Consider the following 25844-nt stretch of genomic DNA (forward strand, 5'->3'; position numbering starts at 1 on the left):
TGTGTAAAAAAACTGGGTTCTCTAATTCCCATGCTTCTGTTTCCAGCAGTCTTTCAAACCACAGTTCCACAAGCCTGTCAGATGCCCGACTAGAGTCCAGGCATTTTATTCTGCAGAGTTCTTACTCTGACTGTCATTTAGCAATGTTGGGTGGGGGGGGGGGGAGCCTTGATAAACTCCCCTGAAAAATTCTTGGACATTTCAAGAGGACACGATGGCCTTTGGCTGTTTCTCATGCATTCGTGTGTGTGTATAGATACATCTTCGTTGTTTTTAATATTTTGCCACCACATTTCCGGTCTTGCCCCTGGGGCCATGAGGTCCAGAAACACTTTGGAAAGACGTCTTGCTCTCGAAAGCCTCAGAAGAAGCCTCAGCCTCTGCCATGGCTCCTCAAGAGCCACGCTCTGCCTGCCCTGGAGTTCATTGGCCTTGTGCCCATTGCGACTGTGCTCTGCGCTTGAGAAGCCCGAAGTTGTTTCCGCTGGTCCTCGAGGCTGTGCTGTAGCCGCTGCCCTTTGCGGAAAAAGAAAATTAGTGACCTTTCTTTATAAACTGACCTTCGCTGCAACAACTCCCAGAGTGGCAAACAACTGAATCTAAGGAAAAACAAATACAACGAAACAATGGTTTGTGAATTCATCTGACAAAAGTCAGCAATAAGAGGGGAATTTGTGCCGGGGAGAAGGGCGGAGGAAGAAGAGCTACACAGTTCGTGGAAAAGGGAAAGGGGCAGGCAGCTGAGGACTCCAAAGTGTGAGGAAGGAGATTCCGAATCAACATCGGGAAGAACTTCAGGAGGGCAAGAGCTGTTCAACAGCGGAATGGGCAGCCCGTTGGAAGTTTCTTAGCAGAGGTTGGGTGGCCGTCTGTCAAGGATTCTCTGGCTGTGATTCCTGCATTTCAGGGGGTTGGACTAGATGACCATGGGCCGCCCCTTCCGGTTCTTACTATTCTGTGACTGAAGGCGCATCTAAAAGCAAGAAACTGAAGTTGGCCCTGCTCAGGCTGAGAGCCACAGTCCCATGAAAAAGGAAAAGGGATGCTCCCAACCCACAGCATCCTTTGATTCAAAGCATTTTTAAATCGTGCTGTTCAGTTGAAAATCGGCTTCCGGGGTGGCGTAGAAATAGCACGAAGCCCCCACTCTCAAGCTGACAGGCTAAAAGGCATGACACAAAAGGAAGCACGCCCAAGAGAGAGGAGGAAGAGAGCAAACTCCAGGCACCGGTTCTGAGTTGCAGCATTCTTGCAGTGACCAGCTGGAAGGGAAAGAATGGGAGATGAGCCGCCAAGAATTTCCTCAGAGCTGATGGAGAGGCGCTGCCCTCTCCTCTCTCCCCCTCTCCTGCCGCCTGCTGGGATGCCTCCGCCAGAGAACAGGAGAACAATAAAAGAACAATGCTGCGAGACTCAGTCCAGCAGAACCACACAAGCCCAGCTTGGGCCAGCTAAGAAGCCCATTCCAGCACCAGGCTCATTTCTCGGGGGTGGGGGGTGGGGAGCAGTGGCATAGCAGGGGGACGGGGGACACCGGGGCACAAAATTGTTAGGGGTGCAAAATTTCAACACCCAGTGCAGCCTCAATACAGCTACGCCCTTCCGTCACTGAGCTTCATGGATAATGGCTTCTCCATGCAAACCAGAAAACGGCTCTTCTTTTCTTATCTCTGTGGCTGCAACCTCTTGGGTGATGTAGATGCCATTAGGCAGTTGAATGCGCAGGTGTCCTCCCTTTGTTTCCCCCTGTCCACCCCTTGTGTGTGGCCCCAGGCACCGGCAAACCATGCTACGCTCCTGGGGAGGAGGGCATCCTCATTGCCTTCTCCTGCCTTGTGCCATCTGACTTGGGAGCATCCAGTAAGGGGGGCTTTGGCTGCTCGTTGCTGCCGGGGTTGGGCCAGGCAGTTTCTCAGCCCGCGCTTTGTGCCAGCCTCCTTCTCCAACTGGGCGCCCTCCAAAGGCTTTGGGCTGCAACTCCTGCCAGCGTCAGCAGCACACAGACTTGCTGGCTGGGACTGATGGGAGGAGTGAACCGCATCAGAAGAGGCTTCCGCTGGATCAGGCCAGTGGCCCATCAAGTCCAGCCAGCATCCTGCCCTCACCCAAATGCCTTTGGGAAGCCAGCAAGCATCTCCGAATCTCTCACATCACAGTCGGAAACAGCAGCTAGCAAAATCAAGACCCTGCTCCCTCCCTCCCTTGCCAGTCCCCCTGCCCAGTCTTCTTGCCCCTCACCCTGTTGGCGCGCCAGTCCTGTCTCTATCACAGGCAAAGCTCATGGGCCCAGCTGGGGACTCCGGATTTCCTCTCTCCTTCCCCTTGGCTTTGCCTTGACGCTCCCCTCGGCTCCCACCACCCCTTCGCCTGGCGTCCAGAAGATACCTTTGCTGCAAAGACCACCGGAGGGCGGGGAAGTCTGCTAGAGCAGGAATTGCCTCCCTCCCTCGCTCCCTCTTCCTGGAGCAGGTGGGCTCCTGAAATAGCTTGTGCCCTGGTCTTGGACACTTGAGAAACATCCACACTCCCTCTGTCACAGACCCTAAAACTGTACTTGAGGGACATCTTTGGGAAAATAAAAGGCTCAGGAGTAATTGTTGTTGTTGTTGTTTAGTCGTGTCCGCCTCTTGGTGACCCCCTGGACCTGAGCACACCAGGCACTCCTGTCTTCCACTGCCTCCTGCAGTTTGGTCAAATTCATGCTGGTAGCTTCCAGAACACTGTCCCACCATCTCGTCCTCTGTCGTCCCCTTCTCCTTGTGCCCTCCATCCTTCCCAACATCAGGGTCTTTTCCATGGAGTCTTCTCTTCTCAGGAGGTGGCCAAAGTCTTGGAGCCTCAGCTTCAGGATCTGTCCTTCCAGTGAGCACTCAGGGCTGATTTCCTTCAGAATGGAGAGGTTTGATCTTCTTGCAGTCCATGGATCACTGCCTTGCCGTGGCGAAGGGGCTTGAATAACTCAGAGAAGCTGTGAGCTCTGCCATGCAGAACCACCCAAGATGGACAGGTCATAGTGGAGAGTTTTGACCAAACGTGATCCACCTGGAGCAGGAACCGGCAAGCCACTCCAGTATCCCTGCCAAGAAACCTCCATGGACAAAGACAACAGGCTCCACAAATCCAGAGTGGAGTCCCTAAGGCGGTTGGATGGTGCCTCATAGGCCTCCTTTCGGCAACTCCTGCAGCCAGGCTGGTGCCCATCGTCTTGCTCTGCTTTCCTTTGGACCCCATCAGCCAGGCCAAGAGGGGGGTCTTGTCGTCTGGGCAGCCCAGGACCTCCAGACACGCTGCCCAGGCTTGTGCCCCGAGGAGGTCACTTTGGTGCTGCTGACACAGCGGTTTGACCTCAGCCCCACTCCATTGCCTCTTGAGACACCTGGATGCCCAGAAGAACAAGAAGATTATACGAATATGGACCCACTCTATTCTTGTTTTCAATGTTCTATTTCAGAGTGTGACTTGCCATGAGGTCTCTTGTGCTCGGATCCTGCTTAGGGCTTTCCCACCACAGGCATCTGCTTGGCCCCTGTGCAAACAGGATGCTGGATTAGGTGGGCCATGGGCCTCATCCAGCAGCAGTCTCCTCTTGAGTAACCTGCCTCTCTCCTTGGGCACCTCCCCTTTGCCTTTGCTTTATGCAGCCTGAAATTTTGTATTTTAGTGTTCTGTTGGAAGCCGCCCAGAGTGGCTGGGAAAACCCAGCCAGATGGGCGGGGTATAAATAATAAATTATTATAATGTGGCATGGAGTCGTAATCTTAAGGACTCTGCACGTTAGCGGTGAGCTGTGCCAACCCAACCAACCACCGTCCCCAGGGACCCTCCTCAGACCTGTGGATTCTGCCAGCCTTGTGGCCACACCTCATAAGATTGTAGGGTTGGAAGGGACCCCCAAAGGTCATCTAGGGCAGTCCCCTGCAATGTAGGAATCACATTCTCATTACAGCCCATCCCACGCCTGCCTGCAGCCATCCTGAGGAGCCTTGGCCAGCATCACCAGCCCCTCCTGAACCACAGAGGATGGTGTGGAGCATGGGCCACAGAGGCCAGCCACCACCTGCGAAGCTCTGGGGCAGGGCAACCGTTGTAGCCCCCTGGGTTGCCAAAGGAACCTTCCACCTGTGGAGTCGGGAGTGACAGGGGTGAGGGAGGAACGGGAGCCCCTTCCCCAGCCCTGGAGACCCTGCAATGGCCTCTGGACTATGACTCTGCAAGGGAAGACTTTCTCTCTCTTTCTCCCGGTGCCTCTGGACGGGCCTTTGAAACAAGGCAAGCCGGTTCTGCAAGAGGCTCAGTCCAGGCCGAGCCCCCACCGCAAGCGCTGAGCCTGGTCCCAGGGTTGGCGTCCCTTCTGAAGCAGAGAGAGGCTCGTCCGGTGGGGAACTGGAGGCCAAAGGGGTCAGGACAGGGGAGGGGGAACCCTCTTGTGTGGCTCAGGAAGGTTCAGCAGCCGGATCCGAGCAGGATCCGGTTTCCTCCTCCTCCTCCTGGTCTCTCAGCTCCTTGCTTCAAGTATGTAAACTATCTGCGTTGCAAGCCCCCTCTAACCAGCCCCTACCGCCCCCCAGGTGTGTGGGGTGCTGGTGGGCATCAAAACATTCCTCTTTAACAGAGCCTTCACTTCCTAGTGCCTCTAAGCCATTAAGAGTCCTACAAAAAACAAACAACCTTGTAGAGGCTTGAAAGCTGCTCTCAGGAGGGAGGCACTTTGGAGCACGGGGTGGGCGGTGGAGAGGTGCTCAGGCGGGGGGGGGGGGGTTATGCCACCCCCCGCCTTGCAGCTCCCTGCCCCGCTGAGTGAAAAAAGACCTAGTCATTGTCTTTCTTCTCTGGGATCCATCTCAGACACTTGCTCTCTCCCACTGCTGTTGCGGGCTGTGCCTCTGCCCATGTGCAGAGTGACGTCCCAAGGGCAGGGGCAATATCACCTCAGCTGGTCTGGGCAGTCATCTCTGCTGCCGGGGGCTGTGCTTGGTCCCCGGCCCAGAGCAAAAGGCATAATGGAGCTCTGCACATGCTTTGTAAAAGGTAAAGGGACTCCAGACCATTAGGTCCAGTCATAGCTGACTCTGGGGTTGCGGTGCTCATCTCGCTTTAGTGGCCGACATAGCCGGCGTACAGCTTCTGGGTCATGTGGCCAGCATGACTAAACCGCTTCTGGTGAACCAGAGCAGCGCACAGAAACGCTGTTTACCTTCCCGCCGGAGCGGTACCTATTTATCTACTTGCACTTTTTGGTGTGCTTTCGATCTGCTAGGTTGGCAGGAGCAGGGACCGAGCAACGGGAGCTCACCCCGTCATGGGGATTCGAACCGCCGACCTTCTGATCAGCAAGTCCTAGGCTCTGTGGTTTAACCCACAGCGCCACCCGTGTCCCTTGTGCACGTGCTTTGACTGAGTAGCAAAAAAACCCCTAATGCAATTCTAGGCTGCATTGAAGAGGCATAGTTTGTCTAGATTAAGTCATGGCACATCTCCTCTGCCTTGGTCAGACCACGCCTGGAGAGATGTGTCCCGTTCTGGGCACCCCAGTTTAAGAAGGATTTTGACAAGCTGGAAGGTGTGCAGAGGAGGGAGACCAAGAGGACGAAGGGTCTGGAGACCAGGCCTTAGGTGGAACGCTAGGAGGAGCTGGATATGTTTAGCCTGGAAAAGAGGAGATACGAGAACCAAGGCCAGATATCTAAAGATCTGTCACGTGGAGGAGGCAGCAAGCTTGCTTTCTCCTGCTCCAGAGGGGTAGGACTCAAACCAGTGGGTTGAACTGATTACAAGAAATGTGGTTTGGACTAAACATCCGGGAGAGCTGTCTGATGGTGAGACTTCTTCAACGGTGGAATGGACGCCCTCAGAAGGTGGTGGACTCTCCTTCGCTGGAGGCTTTTAAGCTGAGGTTGGGTGGCTGTCTGTCAGGGATGCTTCAGCTGAGATTCCCGCATTGCAAGGGTTGGGCTAGATGACCCTGGAAGACCCTTCAAACTCTAGAATTCTGTGTTTCTGTGCAGGGCTTTTTCCCCCAGCCAAAGCTCACAAGAACTCCATTCTGGCCCCTCTCAGGCGGGCACCCTTGCCATTCTAAGAGAACAAGGGAGGAGTTCGTGGTGAATTCCAGTGCCTCTTTTTCCAAAAGAATAGCGCTGGTTCTGTGGTTCCCGACAGCCAGAGCAATTAAGACCCTCCCCAGACTGCGCCTCCATCTCACTCCTCATCGGAGGCTCAGGTCTCCTCGACACGGCTTCCTGCCCAGTGTCGGAGCAGCAGGCTGGCTTGGCAAGCGAGTGGCAGTGGGGGAAGCAGGAGAAGTGGGGCTGGCTACCAGGCAGCCCCATCTGCCGCTTCCCTCCTCGAGACCCGCTGCTGCCGCAAAGCCGTTTGGGCCTGGCCTGTTCCTCCTCTGCCGTGTGGCTGCCTCTCCCTGTCTTGCCCACCCCGGGGCCTACCCTGCTTGTCCTTCACGCACCCCGTAAGGCCTTGAAGAAGGAGTCGTTGCTTCTGGGCTCCGTGTGGGGCTGGCCGGATCCCTGGATGCACATGTAGGAGCCCCCTAAGAGGCAGGGAGGGAGAGGCAGAGATGGTAGGTGCGTCCCCTACAAGCAGCTTGGCACGGGGCTGCCATCACCTGGCCCCCAGGAAACTACAACTAATCCAGAATGCAGCAGCTGGACTGGTGACTGGGAGTGGCCGCCGGGACCACATAACACCGGTCTTGAAAGATCTACATTGGCTCCCAGTACGTTTCCGAGCACAATTCAAAGTGTTGGTGCTGACCTTGAAAGCCCTAAATGGCCTCGGCCCAGTAGACCTGAAGGAGCGTCTCCACCCCCATCGTTCAGCCCGGACACTGAGGTCCAGCGCTGAGGGCCTTCTGGCAGTTCCCATGATGCAAGAAGCCAAGTTACAGGGAACCAGGCAGAGGGCCTTCTTGGTAGTGGCGCCCGCCCTGTGGAACGCCCTCCCAGCAGATGTCAAAGAGAAGAACAACTACCAGACCTTTAGAAGACATCTGAAGGCAGCCCTGTTTAGGGAAGCTTTTAATGTTTAACAGACCACTGTATTTTAATACTTTGTTGGAAGCCACCCAGAGTGGCTGGGGAAACCCAGCCAGATGGGCGGGGTATAAATAAATTATTATTATTATTATTATTATTATTATTATTATTATTATTATTATTTATTTATTTATTTATTTATTTATTTATTTATTATTCCTCTCTAGCAGCCACTCTGATAGTTTATCTGATAGTTTGTTTTTTTGCACCTGAGGTGCCCAAGGCAGCATCGCTTTCCTCTTGCCCTGATGTAGTTGCCTCTGGGCAGGGACTCGGATTTTTGGTTTCTTGGCCTGTGTTCCTCTGCAAAAGGCCATGTATGCTGATGACAAATATTCAGGATTTATTATTATTATTAAGGGGGGGGGAGGGAGAACAATTTGTTGAAATGGCATTGGGCAGTCATTCACCTGAGAATCTCTTTATTCACTGGCTTGTGAGAGTCTTGCTCCATCTCAGCCCCTGAGGGTTGAGGACTTGAACCAAGAAGCTCCACCTTGGCTTCCGTCATTCCCCTCCCAAGAGCTGTCCAGGTGTGTGGGTGGTGGGGGCTACTTGCCTTATTTCTGTTGCAGACGCGGTCGGTTGTGGCACTCGCTGCCACAGCAACCGGTGTGTGTGTGTGTGTGTGTGTGTGTGATGCTGATGCTGCAAAATGTGAGTGATGGAAGTTGCTATTCCTCCCCACTCTCTCTTCCCCTCCCCAACCTCCTGCATCCTTCAACACTTTGGGAGACAACCGCACTTTCTGAAAACACTGTTATTCATTTGTCTCCAAGGGAAGCTTCAGCTACGCTTGTGTAATTAACCCTGTTAAACTGACATTCCTCCGTAAGGACGGAGGGAATACCTGCGTTTTGCTGGACGCCACAGAGGGGGCCTTGGATGGCCAAGAGAATGGCATTTCTGATGGCAGCTGGGAAATTCTTATCTTGAAAGCCAGTAAAAATATATACAGTATTTTTAAAAGAGAAAGGAAATGGGAAGAATGGCAAGGAGCACAAGCCGATATCGCTTCCTGGGAGCTGGGCCTCTGGTTTGTGGAGAGAGGCTGACGAAAACCGTTCTTGTTTCACAGGAGCCTTGGATGCCCCAGGCCTTTATGGGAAAGGAGTTGTGCTTGGCTAAGGTTTGTTAGCAGTGCTCTGGCAAAGTAGATTACCTTTCGAGGGGAGGTTAGCAGTGCCATCCTGATTCAGTCTGTGCCTGCAGCGTGCAAATGAGTGTGACATCTGCTTGGTCCTCCTCTTAGCCGTCCGCTGAGCTGCAGTAAACATGCCTGGCTTAAGGTGTGTAAAGTAACCACAGTCTCGTACTTGGACAAGCCTTTGAATGTTTATTTTTTGCTGGGCCAGAATATGGTGGGCACATTGGGGCACTGGCTCCTTTTGAGTGATTCGTTCCACTTCCCAAATCCTGCAGAAGGGAAGATATTTATTCCTTTTGGCCATCCTTACCTGTCCTCTGACTATTATGTGTTTTGATACTTTGAGCGAAACTCTTTGGAAAGGACCTTGAAGGGGTCTCTGGTCCAGTGTTTGCCATGCCATGAGCTTGGAATCCTCTGCCCCAGAGATGGGAAACATTTGAGAACCTAAGAAGAATGGATGAGGCCAAAGGGGCCCATCTAGCCTGTTCTCACAGTGGCCAACAGATGCTGCAATGATAAACCCACAAGCAGGACCTGAACTCAACAGAAACGCTCAAATGCCATGATGGAAACGCTTGGTGCGACTTCGTGTACGGTTCTGGGTACCTCACTGCAAAAAGGATATTGTAGATCTGGAAAAGGTCCGGAAAAGGGCAACCGAAATGATTGAGGGAGCGGAGAAGCTCCCATGTGAGGAAAGGTTGTGACATTTGGGCCTTTTTCGTTTAGAGAAAAGGTGGATAAGGAGAAGCATGATAGAGGTGTATTAAAAATCATGTGTGGTTTGGAAAAAGTGGACAAAGAAAAGGTTTTCTTCCTCTCTCATAGCACTAGAACTCGTGGACATTCAATGAGGCTGAATGTTGAAAGGTTCAAGCAAACTTTTTCAGCAGGGGGCCGGTCCACCGTCCCTCAGACCTTGTGGGGGGCCGGACTATATTTTGGAAAAAAATATATGAACAAATTCCTATGCCCCACAAATAACCCAAGATGCATTTTAAAGAAAAGCACACATTCTACTCATGTAAAAACACGCTGATTCCCGGACTGTTGGCGGGCCAGATTGAGAAGGTGACTGGGCAGGATCCGATCCCCGGGCCTTAGTTTGCCTACCCATGTTCAAGACAGACAGAAGAAAGTTCTTCTTCACGCAGCGCAGAGTTAAACAGGGGAGGCCACCAACTTGGATGGCTTTAGAAGAGGATGAGGCAGAGTCATGGCGGATCGGGCCATCAGTGGCTACTAGTCGCGATGGCTAGTTTTCTCCCTCCTCTGTCAAGGTACCAGTTGCTGCGGATCCCAAGGGAGGAGAGTTCTGGTCCTGCTCTCGGTTCTGCTTCCAGGCTTTACCTGGGCACCTACTTTCCCTACATTCTTATCCAAAGCAGGACCAAGAGATGCCTTTGCTCGGAAAATCCGCAATGGACGAGGTTCCACAAGCTGTTCTTTGAGTGATCCCAAGCCCTTCCTAAGTCAAGAGACACTGAGGGCCAGCTCCGAGGGCCTTCTGGCGGTTCCCTCCCTGTGAGAAGTGAGGTTACAGGGAACCAGGCAGAGGGCCTTCTCGGTGGTGGCGCCTGCCCTGTGGAATGCCCTCCCATCAAATGTCCCATCAAATGTCAAGGCAATAAGCAACTACCTTACTTTTAAAAGACATCTGAAGGCAGGATCCTTCCCTGTTTAGGGATGTTTTTAATGTTTAATGCTGTACTGTATTGTGTTTTTAATATTCAGTTGGGAGCTACCCAGAGTGGCTGGGGAAACCCAACCAGATGGGTGGGGTATAAATAATAAATTATTATTATTATTAATCTCAGGGTTGGGAGTTCAAGCCCCACGTTGGGCAAAAAGATTCCTGCATTGCAGCCGCTTGGAGTGGATGATCCTCACTGTCCCTTCCAACTCTGCAGTTCTGTGAAACTGCCCTTCTGGGGATTTGCAGAGGTCCTGTGAGCCCGGCCCCAGCTGGGCCTTGCTGATGTGCGGAGGCACCTGGTCCAGGTTCCTGAGGCCTTTGTTGTGCTGACACAGCTCCTGCCGCGCCCTTTGGAGAGGCTCTGTGTGGCTCAGGGCAGGCTCTCCGCTAAGCCCTTCAGCGCCTTCCTTTTAACACCTTGCACCTGTGGGACTTTCATGCTCAGCTGTGCAAACCGAGACGGGGGAAGCTTCCGCCATCCGTGCTGCGGAGGGAAAGTGGAGAGGCTGAAAGCTCCTAAGGAACGTCATTCATCCCTCCAAAATTCACTGCTTTGAAATGTCAAACACGGGGAGATGATCAAAGCCGAGGCAGGAAGAAATGAGAGGGCCCCGTCCCCTCTGGAGCAGGTAATTGCCCTTTAAAGGTCTCTGAGCCTGGCAGATGAGGAGGGGGGGGGGGACCTCTCCGACCGGCCTCCTTTCCCATGGTGACCAGAAGGCCAGGTGTTGCAGGAGAGGGAGCAAGGAGGAGCATGGCCCATCTGGTCCAGCGTCCTGTTCTCACAGTGCCCCATCTGGGGAACCCGGAAGCAGGACTCAAGGACAAGAGCAACTCCGTTTCCAGCAACTGGTGCTCAGAAGCTTTGCTGCCTCCCCTTGTGGAGTCTCCCTCCCCGCTGTTGCTTCTGGACTCCGGCAGCCCCAGACATCACAGAGGGCCAAGGCTGAAAGAGACCCCCAAGCCAGCTTGTATAGACTGGCTGCTGTCAAGTCGCGCCCTTCCTGGACCGCAAGTGTGGGTGATTCCCCACACCCCACTTCCCCTCAACTTGGCTCTCTCCTTTGGGCCCCTGCAGCCAGAGCCACCCCTGTTGAATTGCCGCCGCCCCCTTCACTTGCTGGTCCCTTCTCCTTCAGAGAACCTGCCTGCCTGCCTGCGCCTTTCTCCAAAGGTGGAGCATCAAGCCCAGGCACAAAGCACCCGCTCTCTGCCTCTCTGGCCACCTTTGCGTGGGGGGCGCGCGGCAAAGCAGCCACACAGCATCTTTCTCCTCCTCCTCCTCCCGCAGCCTGCCCTGCTTGCCTCCACATCCCCAGAGGCCCCTGCTGAACCCCTGTGGAGATGGTGTCCATCGGATGACACCAGCAGGTAGATGAACCCTCTTTCTGATGGGGCTTAAGGAGTCCAGAAGTCCTTGGGCAGGCACTCCCACCATCCCTGGCCACCCTGGAGAGCTACTTCCGGTCAGTGTGGGCAATACCAGTCAAAGGGAGCCAGCTGGGTCTCTGCCTCTGCCTGCCACCTTGGCCCTGGACCCTCCTGGCCGTGGGTCTTTCCAGCCAGGATGCCAGGTCTCTGCCCCAGAGGCCCTGGGCAATGTCACAGAAGCCCCAGCCCAGCCACTTGGCCTCTGAGCGTCTTCCTGGCAGCTTGGAGAAGGAGCTGCACCTTCCAGCTGCCAGCAGAGGGGCTCTCGGCGGCGTCTGGAGCTGCCTCCTCGTTCCTCCCTTGTACCTCTCAAGATCTTTCCATGTTCTGCTTTGTGTTCCAGTAAGAAATGAAATGGTGAAGTTGCTAATAATGGCTCTAAGAGAAAATATGCTACATCTGTTATGGATAGCAGTACAAAATTAGCTACTCACACCTCTGACACCCAAGATGTCTTCACTTAAAATACCCGTTGGCTTCCTTTACATAACTTGCTGATTATATTTAAAAGAAATACAATTTTGCAATTACTCTTCTTTCTGCTGCGCATCATTTTCTTTTTATGTTTATATATTTCTCCTTCATTAGTGCAGACTGAAGGGTGATTAGATCCCTTCAAACATTTTACAGAGGTTAAACGTTGATTAAGATTTAATTATTACTGTAAATAGCTTGGAATGACATATGGTGCAAAAACCTGACATATGTGCATTTGAATAAATGAAGTGCTATTTCCCAGGATGCACCGGGAACTGTTTAACAGCTTTGCTGAAGGGTTATGTCGCACCTCATGTTAAGACTGCTTGGATGTTATATTTTGTTGGGTTTCTGCAGCTGAAAGCTAAGAACAGTTTTTCCAGTTTTTAAAAACATTGAATATTTTAAATACCTAAATTGTTTTGCACAATTTTTTGCTAATTTGTCTAACTAGGTTAAACATTTTCAAAAGCATTTAGGTTTTCCCATGTTAGGTTCCTAGTATTGTGTCAGGCTCGGCGCCGGAGCCAACATACAGGACTTCCGATGTATTAAATTGAACTTATAAGCTGCATAAAATGTGTGGTCGCAAGACAAAAGTGCAAGCGAATCGTTTTTTGAGTGACGTGCCGCAGGACAGGAAGGTGGGATTCCTCCAGATAGCAAGAGGTGTGTGGCGTTTTTATAGATCCTTGAGAAGCACTTGGAAAACAGAGAGAGAATAATTTGCAGAGATGGAGAGAGAAGGAGGGAGGGAGGGGGAGCGAGAAAGAGCGTGTTGGGGAAAAGACCCCTGCGATGTCTTCGCCCTGCTGTGGAGGCAGCATTGATGCAGTTTTTGAAAACGGTTCTCCAAGAAGTTCAAATACGGGGCATTGTTTACCTGGGTATTTTTGCAGACCACCTCCCACCCGAACGGGGAGGAAAGGGATGCCCCCTCTTCACCTGGCTGACACACCTGTGGGCATGGTCTCAAAGGGACAAATTAGCAGATGCACTGCATCCCAGGCGCATTAAGAGCACTCCTGGAAGCCTGAGGTTCATTTGGGTACGACTTGGCCAAGATGGCTGACAGACTGGAAAGGGGGATACGGAGAAGCTGGGCGTGTCCACCGCCCAGGGGTGGGGGGGGGGACAAATTTAAAAGTGGAGAGAGTGAGATGCACATATTTTTTAAAAAAGCAGATATTTCAATGCAAGGCACTGGAGGGGGCTTGTTTTCCCAATTTTCTTTCTCCACCTCTCAACAAAGAATGCTACTCTATCTGACTGGATGATTCATTGTTAATCTGCTCTGATGCTTTGACCTTCTTGTAATTTAATCCCGTGGTTTATCAACCTGCTCTCAGCTGAGAGGTTATACAGATCCCTCCACACCTTGTTTTTGGAGATTTTTTTAAAAATAAAACTGGAATGCTGCCAGTTTTACTTGATCATCTCCTCTTGGCTCATCCTCCTCCTCTGTTGTGCCCTCCCGATGCTCCATTGCTGGAGGGTCTCTGAGACAAACACCACTGTCCAAACCTCTCACGTCACCCCCAGAACTCAGCCAAACCAAGACAGTGGTCTGTGCAGAGTGGCGTTTGGTGCCAGGCCAGGGGAAGGGGTCCTTTTGGCATCTGGGGAGGTGACAGAGGAGGCCCAGTCATGTGCAGCTGCCTCCTTGTGTTATTTGCTGAGGAGCTGCTGTCTTGCAAGGGCCTCTGCTATAATCCGGGTCTCAGGAAAAGCCTGCTGATAGTCCCAGATGGGAGGTTCAAATGGGCCATCTGCTCCTAGACAATCGCTGGGTAATTAGCTTGCCTGCAACTGGCGGGGCCTTTTCCACTGCAGAGTCAATGATGTCTAAGTTGTTCTTGCCTCTCGTGTTCCTCGCTTGAGGGTTGATGTGCCACTTCTGGTCTCCTCCGCCAACCTTGGAGTGAGAGTTGTTGTTCCCTTGCTTGCCCTGAATTCACCAAGGAGCTGAGGGTTGCTTGACATCCTGGCTTCCACGCGTCTCGAATGCCTGTCTCCATCTACTCATTTAAATGTTGGGCTGGCCTCTCGGATGAGGAGGAATGCTGGGAGGTTCCAGCCGGGGACCCCCCGAGGGAAGCCTCAGAAGAGGAAGGCTCAGAGCCAGGGGGCTGGTGCTGGGACACGGAGGACAGGCCAGAGGAGGAAGCAGGGCAGAATGGCTGGGTGCTGAACAAGCAACAGGCTAGAGTGAGAGAGAGGAAGAAGAGGCAGAAAGTACTGTAGACACAGGGCAGGCAGCTGAGAAGGAGGAGGTGGAGGTGGAGGCAGCAACAGATTCACAGTTGCTGGGCAGCCCTACTGTATTCAGCTCCCCTCCTTCCTTGTCTCTGCTGGGAGAGAGGGTGCCATGGGACTGGCAACACTAAATGTCCAACATCTGGCAGCCCTCCTCCACAATGGCTCTGCTCTGCCCCATGGCTGGAGGCAGCCATGCTTCCAAATGCCATTTCTGGAAGCCATGGGACAGAGAGGGCTCTTGTGATCAGATCCCAGTTGCAGGTGTTGGTTTCTGTGCAGTGCTGGAGTCACAAGACTCTGTTTTGCATTCCAGAGATTCCAGGCTGTTGGAAGTCTCACGGAAGACAGGAGACGGAGGTGACGTTACTGGTTTCCTGTTCCTTTGTTTTTCAGTTGCTCTCTGCTCTCACAGAGAGAGGATGTATTTTCTTTTCTGTCTGCGTAGTTAGCAATAAAACCTAGCAATGTAGCTCAAACTTCTCGTCTCTTCCGTGTGCTGGATGCTCTGCGGAATGGGGAACGTGCTTGGAGTCTCATCAAAGGCTCAGGTCGTTAATTATCGTCGGAGGGCAATTCTGGAAGAGTTGGTTGGTCGAACGCAGATTCCGACAGCAGGATCCCCATAGGCACCTGTGGCCAGTTATAAGGAAGGAGATTCCGACTCAACATCAGGAAAAACTTTCCGACATTAAGAGCCTTTCAGCAGTGGGGGGGGGGAAGGGGGGGGAGTCTCCTTCCGTGGAGGTTTTTAAGCAGAGGTCGGATGCCCATCTGTCATGGATGCTTCACTTGAGATTTCTGCCTTGCAGGGGATTGGACTGGATGACCCTTGGGGGCCCTTACAACTCTACGATTCTGCATTCTTGTTGGCCACTGTGCGAACAGGATGCTGGGCTGGATGGAGGGCCTTGGCCTCATCCAGCAGCCTCTCTCTTCATGTTCCTGTGTGCTGATCTGCTCCTCTTGACCTGCCTGTGTTTTTTCTCCCTCCCCCTTTGGCAGATTGAGACGTCGCGCCTGGAGCCCGAAATCGCCCGGGCCACCACCAGCGAGACCCTGGTCTACAACAAAGGGTTGTAAGCGGAAGTGGAGCTGCCGGGCCTGGGAGACGGAGAGGCGTGGAAAGGAGAGCGAGGAAGACTACGGATGGAGGGGAGGAGGGAGGGAAGATGACTAAGACAATAGAAGGAAAGAGCTGGAGGGCCTCGTAGCATCTTCCCACCGCCAAGAGCTGAGCGTAAATTAACACTTTCAGAGACCCGGCGTCTCACGTCGGTTGAAAAGATTAATATTTAAAGTTTTAAATTAGCGACAGTAACATCACAAAGGAAGGAGCGCCAGGGAGGGAGGGAAGGAGCCGAGAGCCAATATCCAGAATCCTCAGCGGAGGGGATAGTCGTGGCCCCTTTCCGTGGCTCCGCTCAGCTCCCGTGCGACCGTCGACCTCTCTTCTCCACGGCACTTTCGCCTCCCAGCCTGAGGAGCTCAGCCTCCTCCGCTCCGTTCGGTTCTGCACAGCATTCAGCCCCCGGCGCATGACTTAGAAGAATTAGGTAGGTAGGGCGTCTTGATAATCGTACTCTTTCGATTCAGTGTCACTCTTGCACCAGTCGATGTGCACAGAATCAATCTTAGATCCGCAGCACTCGCTTTGATTCTAAACAAATAACGCGGCCAAGGTCGTAGCTGACACGCAGCACCCGCGCCCCCCCCCCACCCGTCCCCACTGGCCTGAGGACTGCCGCCACACTCCACCACATATATATCTCTCCAGTGGGCGAGCTCGCAAGTTAAATTTGCCCTGCTCTAATTGCAGCCGTCACTTGGTTGGTCGGAATGTGTGAAGCTCCTGTGGTGGGTCTCCACGGATCGTGGCCTCTTCTCACCCACCGGGAGGAGGTAGCAAATAGCACTGTTTGCAGGTTGCACACTCCCCATCGTGGGTTGGGGGGAGCTTTCCGGCTGGCTGCCAACTCCCTGCCCGGTCTCTTGGGTGCCCGATGCGCTGCCATCGTGCGGGGCTCTGCCTACACAATGAGCTCGCCCGGCCTTCTTCCCCACTTGGCAGTGGTGGAGGTGCTGGGGGGCGCTGCTCAGCCACTGTCACTCCCTCTCTTCCCACCAGTCCTGCTTCTCTCGCTGCTTCAGCCCCAGATGCCCCGGGCAGTGCCATAAAGGGAGGGCAGGCAGGGCAGGTGTTCTTCAAGAGGCAAGAGGGAAGGGTAGGTGGCAGCCATCAGCAGGGAGGGTCACTGGGTAGCCCAGAGGAGGAGGCAAACTTCAAACGGGGGCTCTCTGCTGGAGAAGGAAACAAACTCGGCTGGAATAATAACCCTAGTGAAGAACTTTCTGGAGGGGAGCATCATTTAACAGTGGAACAGACTCCCTTGGACGCTCCTTCCTTGGAGATTTTTAAGCAGGGGTTCTGAGATTCCTGCATTGCAGGGGGTTGGACTAGTTGAGCCTTGAGGTCCCTCCCAATTCTGCAATTCTATTATTCTAATGTGGCGGAACTAAGCCCAGGGTTTCCGTTGGCAGCGCTCCGTAGATTTGCACCCCCAGAGAGAACCTGGTGACCCCAGGCACAGGGTGCCAGTCTGCAGTGTTTGGCCCAAAGCAGGCCGCAAGCGGTGGAGGGGTCATTCCCAAGCTGTAGGGCCTGTTTTGACCCCTGGAAAGGGTTGGGAAGCAGGGAGGAAGCCTTTGTGTGCAAGGAAGTAGAAGGAAGAGGAATATACAGTGGTACCTTGGGTTAAGAATTTAATTTGTTCTGGAGGTCCATTCTTAACCTGAAGCTGTTCTTAACCCAAGGTACTATTTCTGGGTTACTGGAGTCTGTAACCTGAAGTGTCTGTAACCCGAGGTACCACTGTACAGTCATACCTCGGGTTCAATGTGCTTCAGGTTGAGCGCTTTCGGGTTGCGCTCCGCGACAACGGTTTCGCCGCATGCGCAGACGCTCAATATGATGTCACATGCATGCGCGGAAGCGGCAAAACGTGACCTGCGCACATACAGATGCGCCACCGCATCTTACGTTCTATTCAGGATGCGAACGAGGCTCCGGAACAGATCCTGTTCGCATCCCGAGGTACCACTGTATTGGATTTTGCACCATGGAAGAGGCAGCGCACACAGCCAAACAGACACTGAGATGGGAGTTCGGTGGGTGCGCACACACTGTGTGCTGAGCGGTTGCCTGGAGGACTCCCCCCACCCCCACCGCTGGAGAGGGGGCCGGGTCACCCAGCCCCTGCCAGGGACCTCCTCTGCTGATGTGCAGCCAATTCCCTCGCTCTTCCTAGATTCCTTGAAGTTTGAACCCCATGCCTGGTTCCTAGGAGGAAGGAAGAGGGGGCACCCACAGCCCCTCTCTGGGGTTGGGCCAGGTGGCCCTGAGGATCCTCTGCAACCCTGTGACTCTCTATGTTCCTCGCAGGTGAGAACCACGAGGCGCTAGTCTGGGAGTGGAACGAATCCGGGGGTCTCTTTCAGATTCCTTGTTCCAAAAGCATTAAGAGGGTCAGATTGCTTGGCTTCCAGGGCAGGCTGGGGAAGCAGCCGCCTTTCGTGAGAGATGTCAGCCATTTCAGGGAGCCTCAGTCTCATGTGACCCAAACAGGGGTGTAGGTTGTGAGTCATGCAGAGGATGGCGCACAGATCCTCAAAATAGCTCACTTTTACAAAGAGTAGGCTACCCTTTCCTGTGTATGTCTGCAGGTCTGAAGACCTCTGAGCACTTTAGAAGTGAGCCTGCGGCAGCTGAGAATCCTGCCTGTGGGATTGGCCACTGTGAGAACCAGACTAGATGGGCCTTTGGCCTGATCCTGCGGGCTCTCCTTAGGCTCCTTCATAACACCATAAAATTCAAAACAATTGCAATTAGCTGCACATTTATTCAAAATCTAATTAAAACTACTTAGTTTAATTAATTCAGCAAAGCAGATGAACTTGATCCAGTGATACCAGCTTTTCAAAGCCTCATAATCATTCACACCTCCAGTGCCCCCATTCTGCCCCCCCTTACCTCTTAGTAACCCCCCCAAGGCATCCCACTGCGGCCCAGGAGGTAGGAGCACCCGTTTTGGAAGGCCTGAGCCAGATGTTACTATGCTTTGAAATCTCAGCAGGTTGAAATGCAGGAAATCCTAGAATGGTGGAATTGGAAGGGACCCCAAGGGACATCTAGTCCAACCCCTGCAATGCAGGCATCACAGATACGTAGGTTTTTGTCCTAGGCAAATCGCCTGCTGCCCTCCCAGCCGTGCCTCCATGGGGGGCTGTCAGGATGGGGGCCTTGAAATCCCCTAGGATCAGAGGGATCTGCCTCCCACTGAATGAGGCCGTTGGTCCCTTGAGCTCAGAGTTGCCTGCTCTGCACTGACTGGCAGAGGGAATGAACCCAGGACCTTCTTCATGCCAAGCCAGGGCTCTGCCGCTGAGCGACACAGTCCCTTCCTGTCTCCCACCCACCCAACTGGTGAAGTCTCAGGCGCTTCTTGAAAGGGGCACCTGTGAATCCCACAGCTCTCGTTGGAATGGACCCCATCCTGATGAGCGTTTTCTGCTGTGGAGTAGCCCCCTTTCCCCTGCTGGACCCCTTGGCCAGAGGAGGCCCTGATCCTGCCTCATCTGGCCCCCTTCCTGCCTTCATGGGCTGTTTCACTCCCCCTTCCCTCTTGGAGAGCAAGCAAACCTCCGCTTCCCTCAGCCGGGGCACCGAGCGAAGCCTGAGCAAAAGCCCACAGCCGTCCGCCTAAAGGCTAATTAATTTTTCCGCCTCCCCAAAGGTACAAAGGGGAGCCTGTGATCTTGGGACGGCGTCGGCGGCGTTTGGTGTTTTATCATTTCCCATAATTGGGGAGACGGGGGAGGGGAGGAGCCCCCGCCAGGGTGGGTTGCTCACCTCCGCAGCCCCTAATAATGAGATGATCATCCCTCTTAGCTTTTAATTAGAACTGAGCAGCTAATTGATTTCTTGGGTATGTTAATTAAGAAATAATGAGGACGGCATTGCAGCAGGAAGAGGCAGCAAAGGGTTGGGTGAAGGAGGAGGAGGAGGAGGAGGAGAGGCCTGCCAGGGTCCCGGGGGGGTGCCCCAAAAACCTTTGCCATTCCAGCTTAAGTGAGTTAGATTTGCCAAATTGCAAGGAAGGAGATTCCAACTAAACACCGGGAAGAACTTTCTGAGGGCAAGAGCTGCTTGACTGAGAGAGAGACTCCCTCAGAAGGAGGCGGCCTCTTTAAGCAGAGGTTGGGGGGGGGGGCACCTGCCAGAGATGCTTTTGCCGAGATTCCTGCATTGCAGGGGGGTGGACTAGAGGACCCTTGAGGTCCCCTCAACTCTTAAGTTTCTATGAAAGGAGGGTCCAACTAAGCAGTAGGAATAACTTTCTGACGGTAAATGCCGGTCAACAGTGGAGCAGACCCGCCTTGGAAGATGGTGGACTCTCCTTCGTGGGAGGCTAGATGGCCCTTGCGACAAACACACCACAACTCTTCTGCGCCTTGATTCTATTATCCACGTCCAGGAGGAGATCTGTGGGGAGAGGCTTCCCCTCTTGCCCACCCTCCCACGAAGGCCCCCCACCATTGGCACTGGGGGGGGGGGGAGGTTGACCTTCAGCCAGTTCTCTCCGGAGGCTGTGCGTGGGCAGGATGTGTGCGGAGAAGCCAGCCCCCTCCCCAGCCAGAATATCTGCCTGCCTGCCCCCTGGGGGGGGGTCCTTTGCTCCTTCCTCCACATGGGGGAGGCCCAGGCCAGGCTCCCCAGAGCTGACTTCCTGGCATCTTGCAGGGGAGCCCAAGGGTGGGGTGGAGGCCAGCCTGCAGGAATGGTGCTGAGCATCATGCGCACCCCCTTCTGCTATGGAAGTGTATTTGGGCAGCGGCGGAGGGGGGGCCCCCTTGTGAATCTGCGCCTGGGGCCTTGGACGCAGCGGCTCTCGCCTCCTTCCTGGAGGAATCCCTTTCCTTGACCCATTCAGGTACCATTTGGCATGGAACCAAAACGTAACCTTTTCATTTGAAGGAAACAAAAACCCATTTATCATGGGATTGCATGAAAAGGGGAGCCAAGAGGCAGCCCCGGAATGCCTGTGTAAGTTCTGACTGCCCCCAAAGGGCCACTAATCTCAGGGTTACGCAGGAGCCACGGATCCAGGGTGGGGGGTGGGGGTGGGAGGGGCAGGTTCTTCCTTTGTTTCCCACCCATTGAATTCTTTTCCTGGAGCTCATCACGAAGCCGTGTGCCAGAGGGCTTGGGAGTGGGGGCATCTCAAACACCCCCACCCCCTTGGCTTGTGGCCCTTTTCCTGCATTGCCCATTCCTGGCCACAGTGTTCTCAGGAACATGGCGCATGGGTGCCGGCAGCCCTTGGGGAGCAGCCCATGTGCAGGAGAGGACCACGGCTCTTGCAGGAGCCCAGCCATCAAACGGAGAGGCCAGGCAGGTCCCACCTATGTGGGCAAATCGTGGGCCTGGCTGGGCTCCGGACTGCAGCTCCCCAAGAGGCTTGGCTGGCCAGGCAGGGGCTGTGGTCAGAGTCCAGGGCAGCCCTTGCGCCCAGGGCCTGAGCCTCCCTGGGCCTCGGCACCCGGCTTCCTTCTGGGGGGCCTTCGGTGGTCCTCGGCACCTAGATTTGAATGCACCTTATTGCTCTCTCAAACTGCAAATTGTAACTCGGAGGAGGGCGAGGGGGCTCTTCCTTGTCCTGTTCTGAACTCACTTCGTCTTCCAGCGACTACGATCACCTGACTGTCTGAGCGCAGATACCTCTGTCAATGCCAATCCACTTGGAAGTGTGCACAGTGTCTTTTTAACTTCCTCAGTAGATTTATTGACCGTGACACTTTATGTAACACTTCTAAATGTCTGGAATAAAAATGACACAGCTAAGCGGCTGCTCTCCTGGTTGGTCTGTGGCTCTTTGCCCGCAGGTTGTGTGTGTGATGTGCCCACCTGGGCCAAAGTGGCCAGGTAGGTGCCTCTGGGAGGGTGTGGAGCCTACACTGGCTCCCAGTATGTTTCCGAGCACAATTCAAAGTGTTGGTGCTGACCTTTAAAGCCCTAAGCAGCCTCGGTCCAGTATATCTGAAAGAGCGTCTCCGCCCTCATCATTCAGCCTGGACTCTGAGGTCCAGCGCCGAGGGCCTTCTGGCGGTTCCCTCACTGCAAGAAGCAAAGCTACAGGGAACCAGGCAGAGGGCCTTCTCAGTGGTGGCACCTGCCCTTTGGAACGCCCTCCCACTAGATGTCAAGGAAATAAACCACTATCTGACTTTCAGAAGACATCTGAAGGCAGCCCTGTTTAGGGAAGGTTTTAATGTTTGAAGTTTTTTTGTGCTTTTAATATTCTGTTGGGAGCTGCCCAGAGTGGCTGGTGAAACCCAGCCAGATGGGCGGGATATAAATAATAAATTATTATTATTATTATTATTATTATTATTATTATTATTATTATTATTATTATTATTATGGCTGCTACCCCACCCCATGCCTTCAGCCACTGACCTAGATGGTTTTTCAAAGAGGCAAATGAGAGAAATTCACTGAGGAGACGGCTGTCGATGCCCACTAGCCAGAATGGCTATGCTTAGCGCCAGTTGCTGGAAACCACCCGAAGGGAGAGGCCTCTGGGGCTCAGATTTGCTTACAGGCTTTTCATAAGAAGCATCTGGGTGGCCACTGTGAGGAGGCTGGATGATTTGGGGGCCCCTTGGCCTGATCCAGCAGGTTTGTCTTTATGCTCTGAGATTCATTTTGCCACACCTGCCGGCAGGACCACCTGTGGCCTGCTGCTCCCTCTGCAAGCCTCACCTGCGGGGCCCTCCCTCCTCTCAGGCTGGTGTGAAGGCCAGTCCCTGCCCCTCCCAGCCCACGCACAGAGTGTCACCTGCCTTTTATCCGTCATCCAGGGGCACTTCCAGGCACGGCGGAAGGCAAATGTGTTTTGAGGCGGCGGCCTCGGCCTGGACATTCAATCCCTGGCGCAGGTGTGAAGCCCTCCTCAACCAGAAAGCCCTCTGCATACCTGCCATACCTGCAGAGCGCCAGCTGTTCCTGCATTCAGTGGGGGGGGGGAGGCCTCTCTCCTGCCTGATGAGTGGCAGGAGCATTAGACCCCTGGCCTTGAAAAGAGGCAGAGCAGCGGAGGAGGGGGAGCTGTCATCCCTGCTCCATGGTGGGGGATCTGTGTCCGTAAGCCGTTTGTGTTGTCACCAGGCACAATGGAGGAGCGGCCATGGAGGAGCTCGTCTTCCCTGAGGTCAGAGGTGGGGGCGCGGGACACCCACTGCCTCCGCCTCTTGAGCCCTGCCACTCAGCGGTGTGAGGCCTGCTTTTAGAGAAAGACACAGAGGGTTCTCTCAGGTCCCTGGCGCTCTTCTGGGAATGGATCCCTCGCCTTCAAAGTTCCAGCCTCCAACAGGAGGAGAGGGCCAGGGCTGGTGCCACTGTATTCTGCTCTGGTCAGACCTCACCTGGAGTACTGTGTCCAGTTCTGGGCACCACAGTTCAAGAAGGACACTGACAAACTGGAACGTGTCCAGAGGAGGGCAACCAAAATGGTCAAAGGCCTGGAAACGATGCCTTATGAGGAACGGCTAAGGGAGCTGGGCATGTTTAGCCTGGAGAAGAGGAGGTTAAGGGGGGATATGATAGCCATGTTCAAATATATAAAAGGATGTCACATAGAGGAGGGAGAAAGGTTGTTTTCTGCTGCTCCAGAGAAGCGGACACGGAGCAATGGATCCAAACTACAAGAAAGAAGATTCCACCTAAACATTAGGAAGAACTTCCTGACAGTAAGAGCTGTTCATCAGTGGAATTTGCTGCCAAGGAGTGTGGTGGAGTCTCCTTCTTTGGAGGTCTTTAAGCAGAGGCTTGACAACCATATGTCAGGAGTGCTCTGATGGTGTTTCCTGCTTGGCAGGGGGTTGGACTCGATGACCCTTGTGGTCTCTTCCAACTCTAGGATTCTATGGTGTGCAAGCTCAGCGCCTTCCCCAAGTGTCTTGCTTGCTGCAGCTTGTAAGAAGGTGAGGAGAGCCTGCTGGATCAGGCTCATCTGATAGTAGTAGTAGTAGTAATAATATTTATTATTTGTACCCCACCCATCAGGCTGGGTTTCCCCAGCCACTCTGGGCAGCTTCCAACAGAGATTCAAAATACATTAAAACATCAGTCATTAAAAACTGAACAGGGCTGCCTTCAGATGTCTTCTAAACGTCAGGTAGTCTATCTCTTTGACATCTGGTGGGAGGGTGTTCCACAGGGCGGGTGCCACCACCGAGAAGGCCCTCTGCCTGCTTCCCTGTAACTTGGCTTCTCACAATGAGGGAACTGCCAGAAGGCGCTTGGGAGAGGGACCCCGGTGTCCAGGGTGGAGACGCTCCTTCAGGTATACTGGACCGAGGCTGTTTAGGGCTTTAAAATTCAGCATCAACACTTTGAATTGTGCTCGGAAACGTAACCCAGCCTCCCATTCCCACAGTGGAAACCCTCAAATAGGACACAAGCACAAGAGCAATTCTCCCCTCCTGCAATTTCCAGCAACTGGTATTCAGAAGCATCGCTGCCTCTGGCCGTGGAGGCAAAACAGAGCCCTCTTGTCCTCGTCCATGAATTTGCCCAATCCTCTTTTAAAGCCAACCAAGCTGGTGGCCATCATTGCCTCTTGTGGCAGGGAGTTCCACAGTTCCACCAAGCTGGCTTGGTCTTGTCCACAGAATGGAAGATGGCAGGGTCCCCAAGGGTGTGGTCTACAGGGAGATGGCTTCAGCCACCAGGTCCATTGGCCAGCCAACTGCGTCACAAAGACGTCTGCAAACAGGTGCGCCAACTTGAATAAAATACGGGGGGCTGTTAAGTCCTGCCCCGCATAATCACATGGCAGGGTGCACCCTCACCATTTGAATGGCCTAGCCCCCTCAAATATTTGGAGCTTGGTCCCTAGGGGTTGGAGCCTATGTCTGCAAACGAGACATGGTGGCCGCCAACATCGACCCCACCGCGTGGAAATCCCTTGCAGTCGACCGCAGTCCCTGAAAACAGGTAGGCGGGTTTTGCATCCAGAGCAGTGAGAAGAGGAGAAATGGCCGCTGAGAGGAGCAGAGAGAGAAGAAAGGACATGGTTCATCTGCAGCAGCCCAACCGGACGCCTCCCTCTGCCCTGGCTGCAACAACACCTGTCTCTCCTGTATTGGTCTCTACAGCCGCAGCAGGCGCTGCAAACTGCCAACTTCACACACCCCCCCCAAGGCCCCCTCCTCCAATGTCTCCAGAGACAGACGGGTGCCATCCTGGCCTGCAGTGGGAGGGAGTTCCATGGTTTAACTAGCTCACTGCTGCCTTGCATGAGGGAGGGGGCTCTGCTCCCTCTGCCCACCCACACCTGAATTGGGTGGGGCGATTCACTGAGGGAGGGGGGCTGGCAGGGGAGCAGAGAAGATGGCTTTTGATTCCCCTCCCCAAGCTCAGATCCTAAAGCCGCCTCGTTCACAAGCGCCACTGCCAGGGCCTTGGCAAAACCTCCAGGCTGTCTCAGGGGCGGCCTGGATGCGCGAACCTGCCGCCTTATTCTGCAACTGGAGCCCGGCTCCTCCTATCGCCTCCCAGAGATTTACTGTCTCCAGGCATTTCCTGCAAAAAGGAAAAACACCCAGGTTTAAAGGGGTTCCTTTGCAAGCGGCTGCGCTTCATGCGCCCCTTGCAAAAAGCAAGGCTTCTGGCCTGGGAGGCTCTTCACTGGGGTCTCTCCAGAGCTTGGCCCTTGCCCTGGCCTGAGGCCATCCTGGATTGCATTCTCAGCTCATCCAGGAGGACATGAGCCCAGGTCCCTCCCCATGAAACTCAGGCTGGCCAGAGGAACACGTCCCTTTCTGCCAGGACAAGAGGCTGGCTCTGCTCACTCCCCTTGACATGGGGGTCTTCAGCTGCTGGTTCTCAACAGCACAAAAGGAAGGAAGGAAGGAAGGAAGGAAGGAAGGAAGGAAGGAAGGAAGGAAGGAAGGAAGGAAGGAAGGAAGGAGAGAGGGGGGGGTCTCCCAAATGCAGTTTGAAGCTAAAGTGGCCCCCCACGTTTGAAGACTTGCCATATTTTTAGGACTCCCCTTTTTCCTGGGATTGAAACTGTTTTGAATATGGTGGTTTAATGGTGTAAACTACCTTGGGACCTTAGAGTGAAGGGCAGGTTAATTAATAAAATAAAATAAATAATAATGATAATAGGAATGCATACCCACAACCTCCCCTTTCCTCACCTCCACTGCCCCCCTCCCACTCTGGGCTTCATTTTCTGACAGCAGAGCCAAGAAAAGCAATAGTGCCACCTTCTGGCCACCCGAGAACTAATCACCCAGTGCATTTCAGTCCGTTCTGTGTTGCTCAATTAAAGCGCAGCTTCCAGTGAAGACGAGGAGGCTGGTGGTGGACGCGCTGAGCTTTCTGGAAGAGCCTGCCTCAGTCTGGAGCCCTCCAGGTCTTTGGGGCTGCAGCTCCATCTGCCAATGCCTGCAGAGCCGTGATGGGCAGGGATGCTGGAACGTGGCGCTCTCCGAAACACCTGCAGAGCACCCGGCTGAGGAAGGGTGAGCTGGGAGAAGCATGAATATCACCAGAGGCAGCCTTTGCGGCAGGGAGGAAACACAGCAAGCTGAAGCAATCAGGAAATAACGATCCAGGGGAATGAAGACGAACCCTTCCTCCTCTGGCTGCTGCCTCTCTTAACACCACCAGGCGCCATCAGTGTCAGGTTCATTACTGTCACATAAAACCACAACC

General features: G+C 53.8%; 1 protein-coding gene across 3 annotated transcripts in view; it reads left to right on the plus strand.

The window, feature by feature from the left end:
* SFXN5 (sideroflexin 5) overlaps nucleotides 1-20960 on the plus strand; it is an 89967-nt gene extending 69007 nt beyond the window's left edge. For 2 of the 3 annotated variants that reach the window (XM_083398644.1, XM_083398645.1), the window contains one exon: nucleotides 15065-20960. In XM_083398644.1, the coding sequence (XP_083254770.1) occupies nucleotides 15065-15142 (78 nt within the window). In that variant the 3' untranslated portion in view covers nucleotides 15143-20960. The remainder of the gene's footprint in view (nucleotides 1-15064) is intronic. The other variant, XR_014501847.1, reaches the window with a different exon arrangement.
* The last annotated feature ends 4884 nt before the right edge of the window (nucleotides 20961-25844 follow it).

The sequence above is a fragment of the Podarcis tiliguerta genome (assembly GCF_965153285.1).
Source record: "Podarcis tiliguerta genome assembly, chromosome: 9".
In the NCBI taxonomy this organism is placed as follows: domain Eukaryota; kingdom Metazoa; phylum Chordata; class Lepidosauria; order Squamata; family Lacertidae; genus Podarcis; species Podarcis tiliguerta.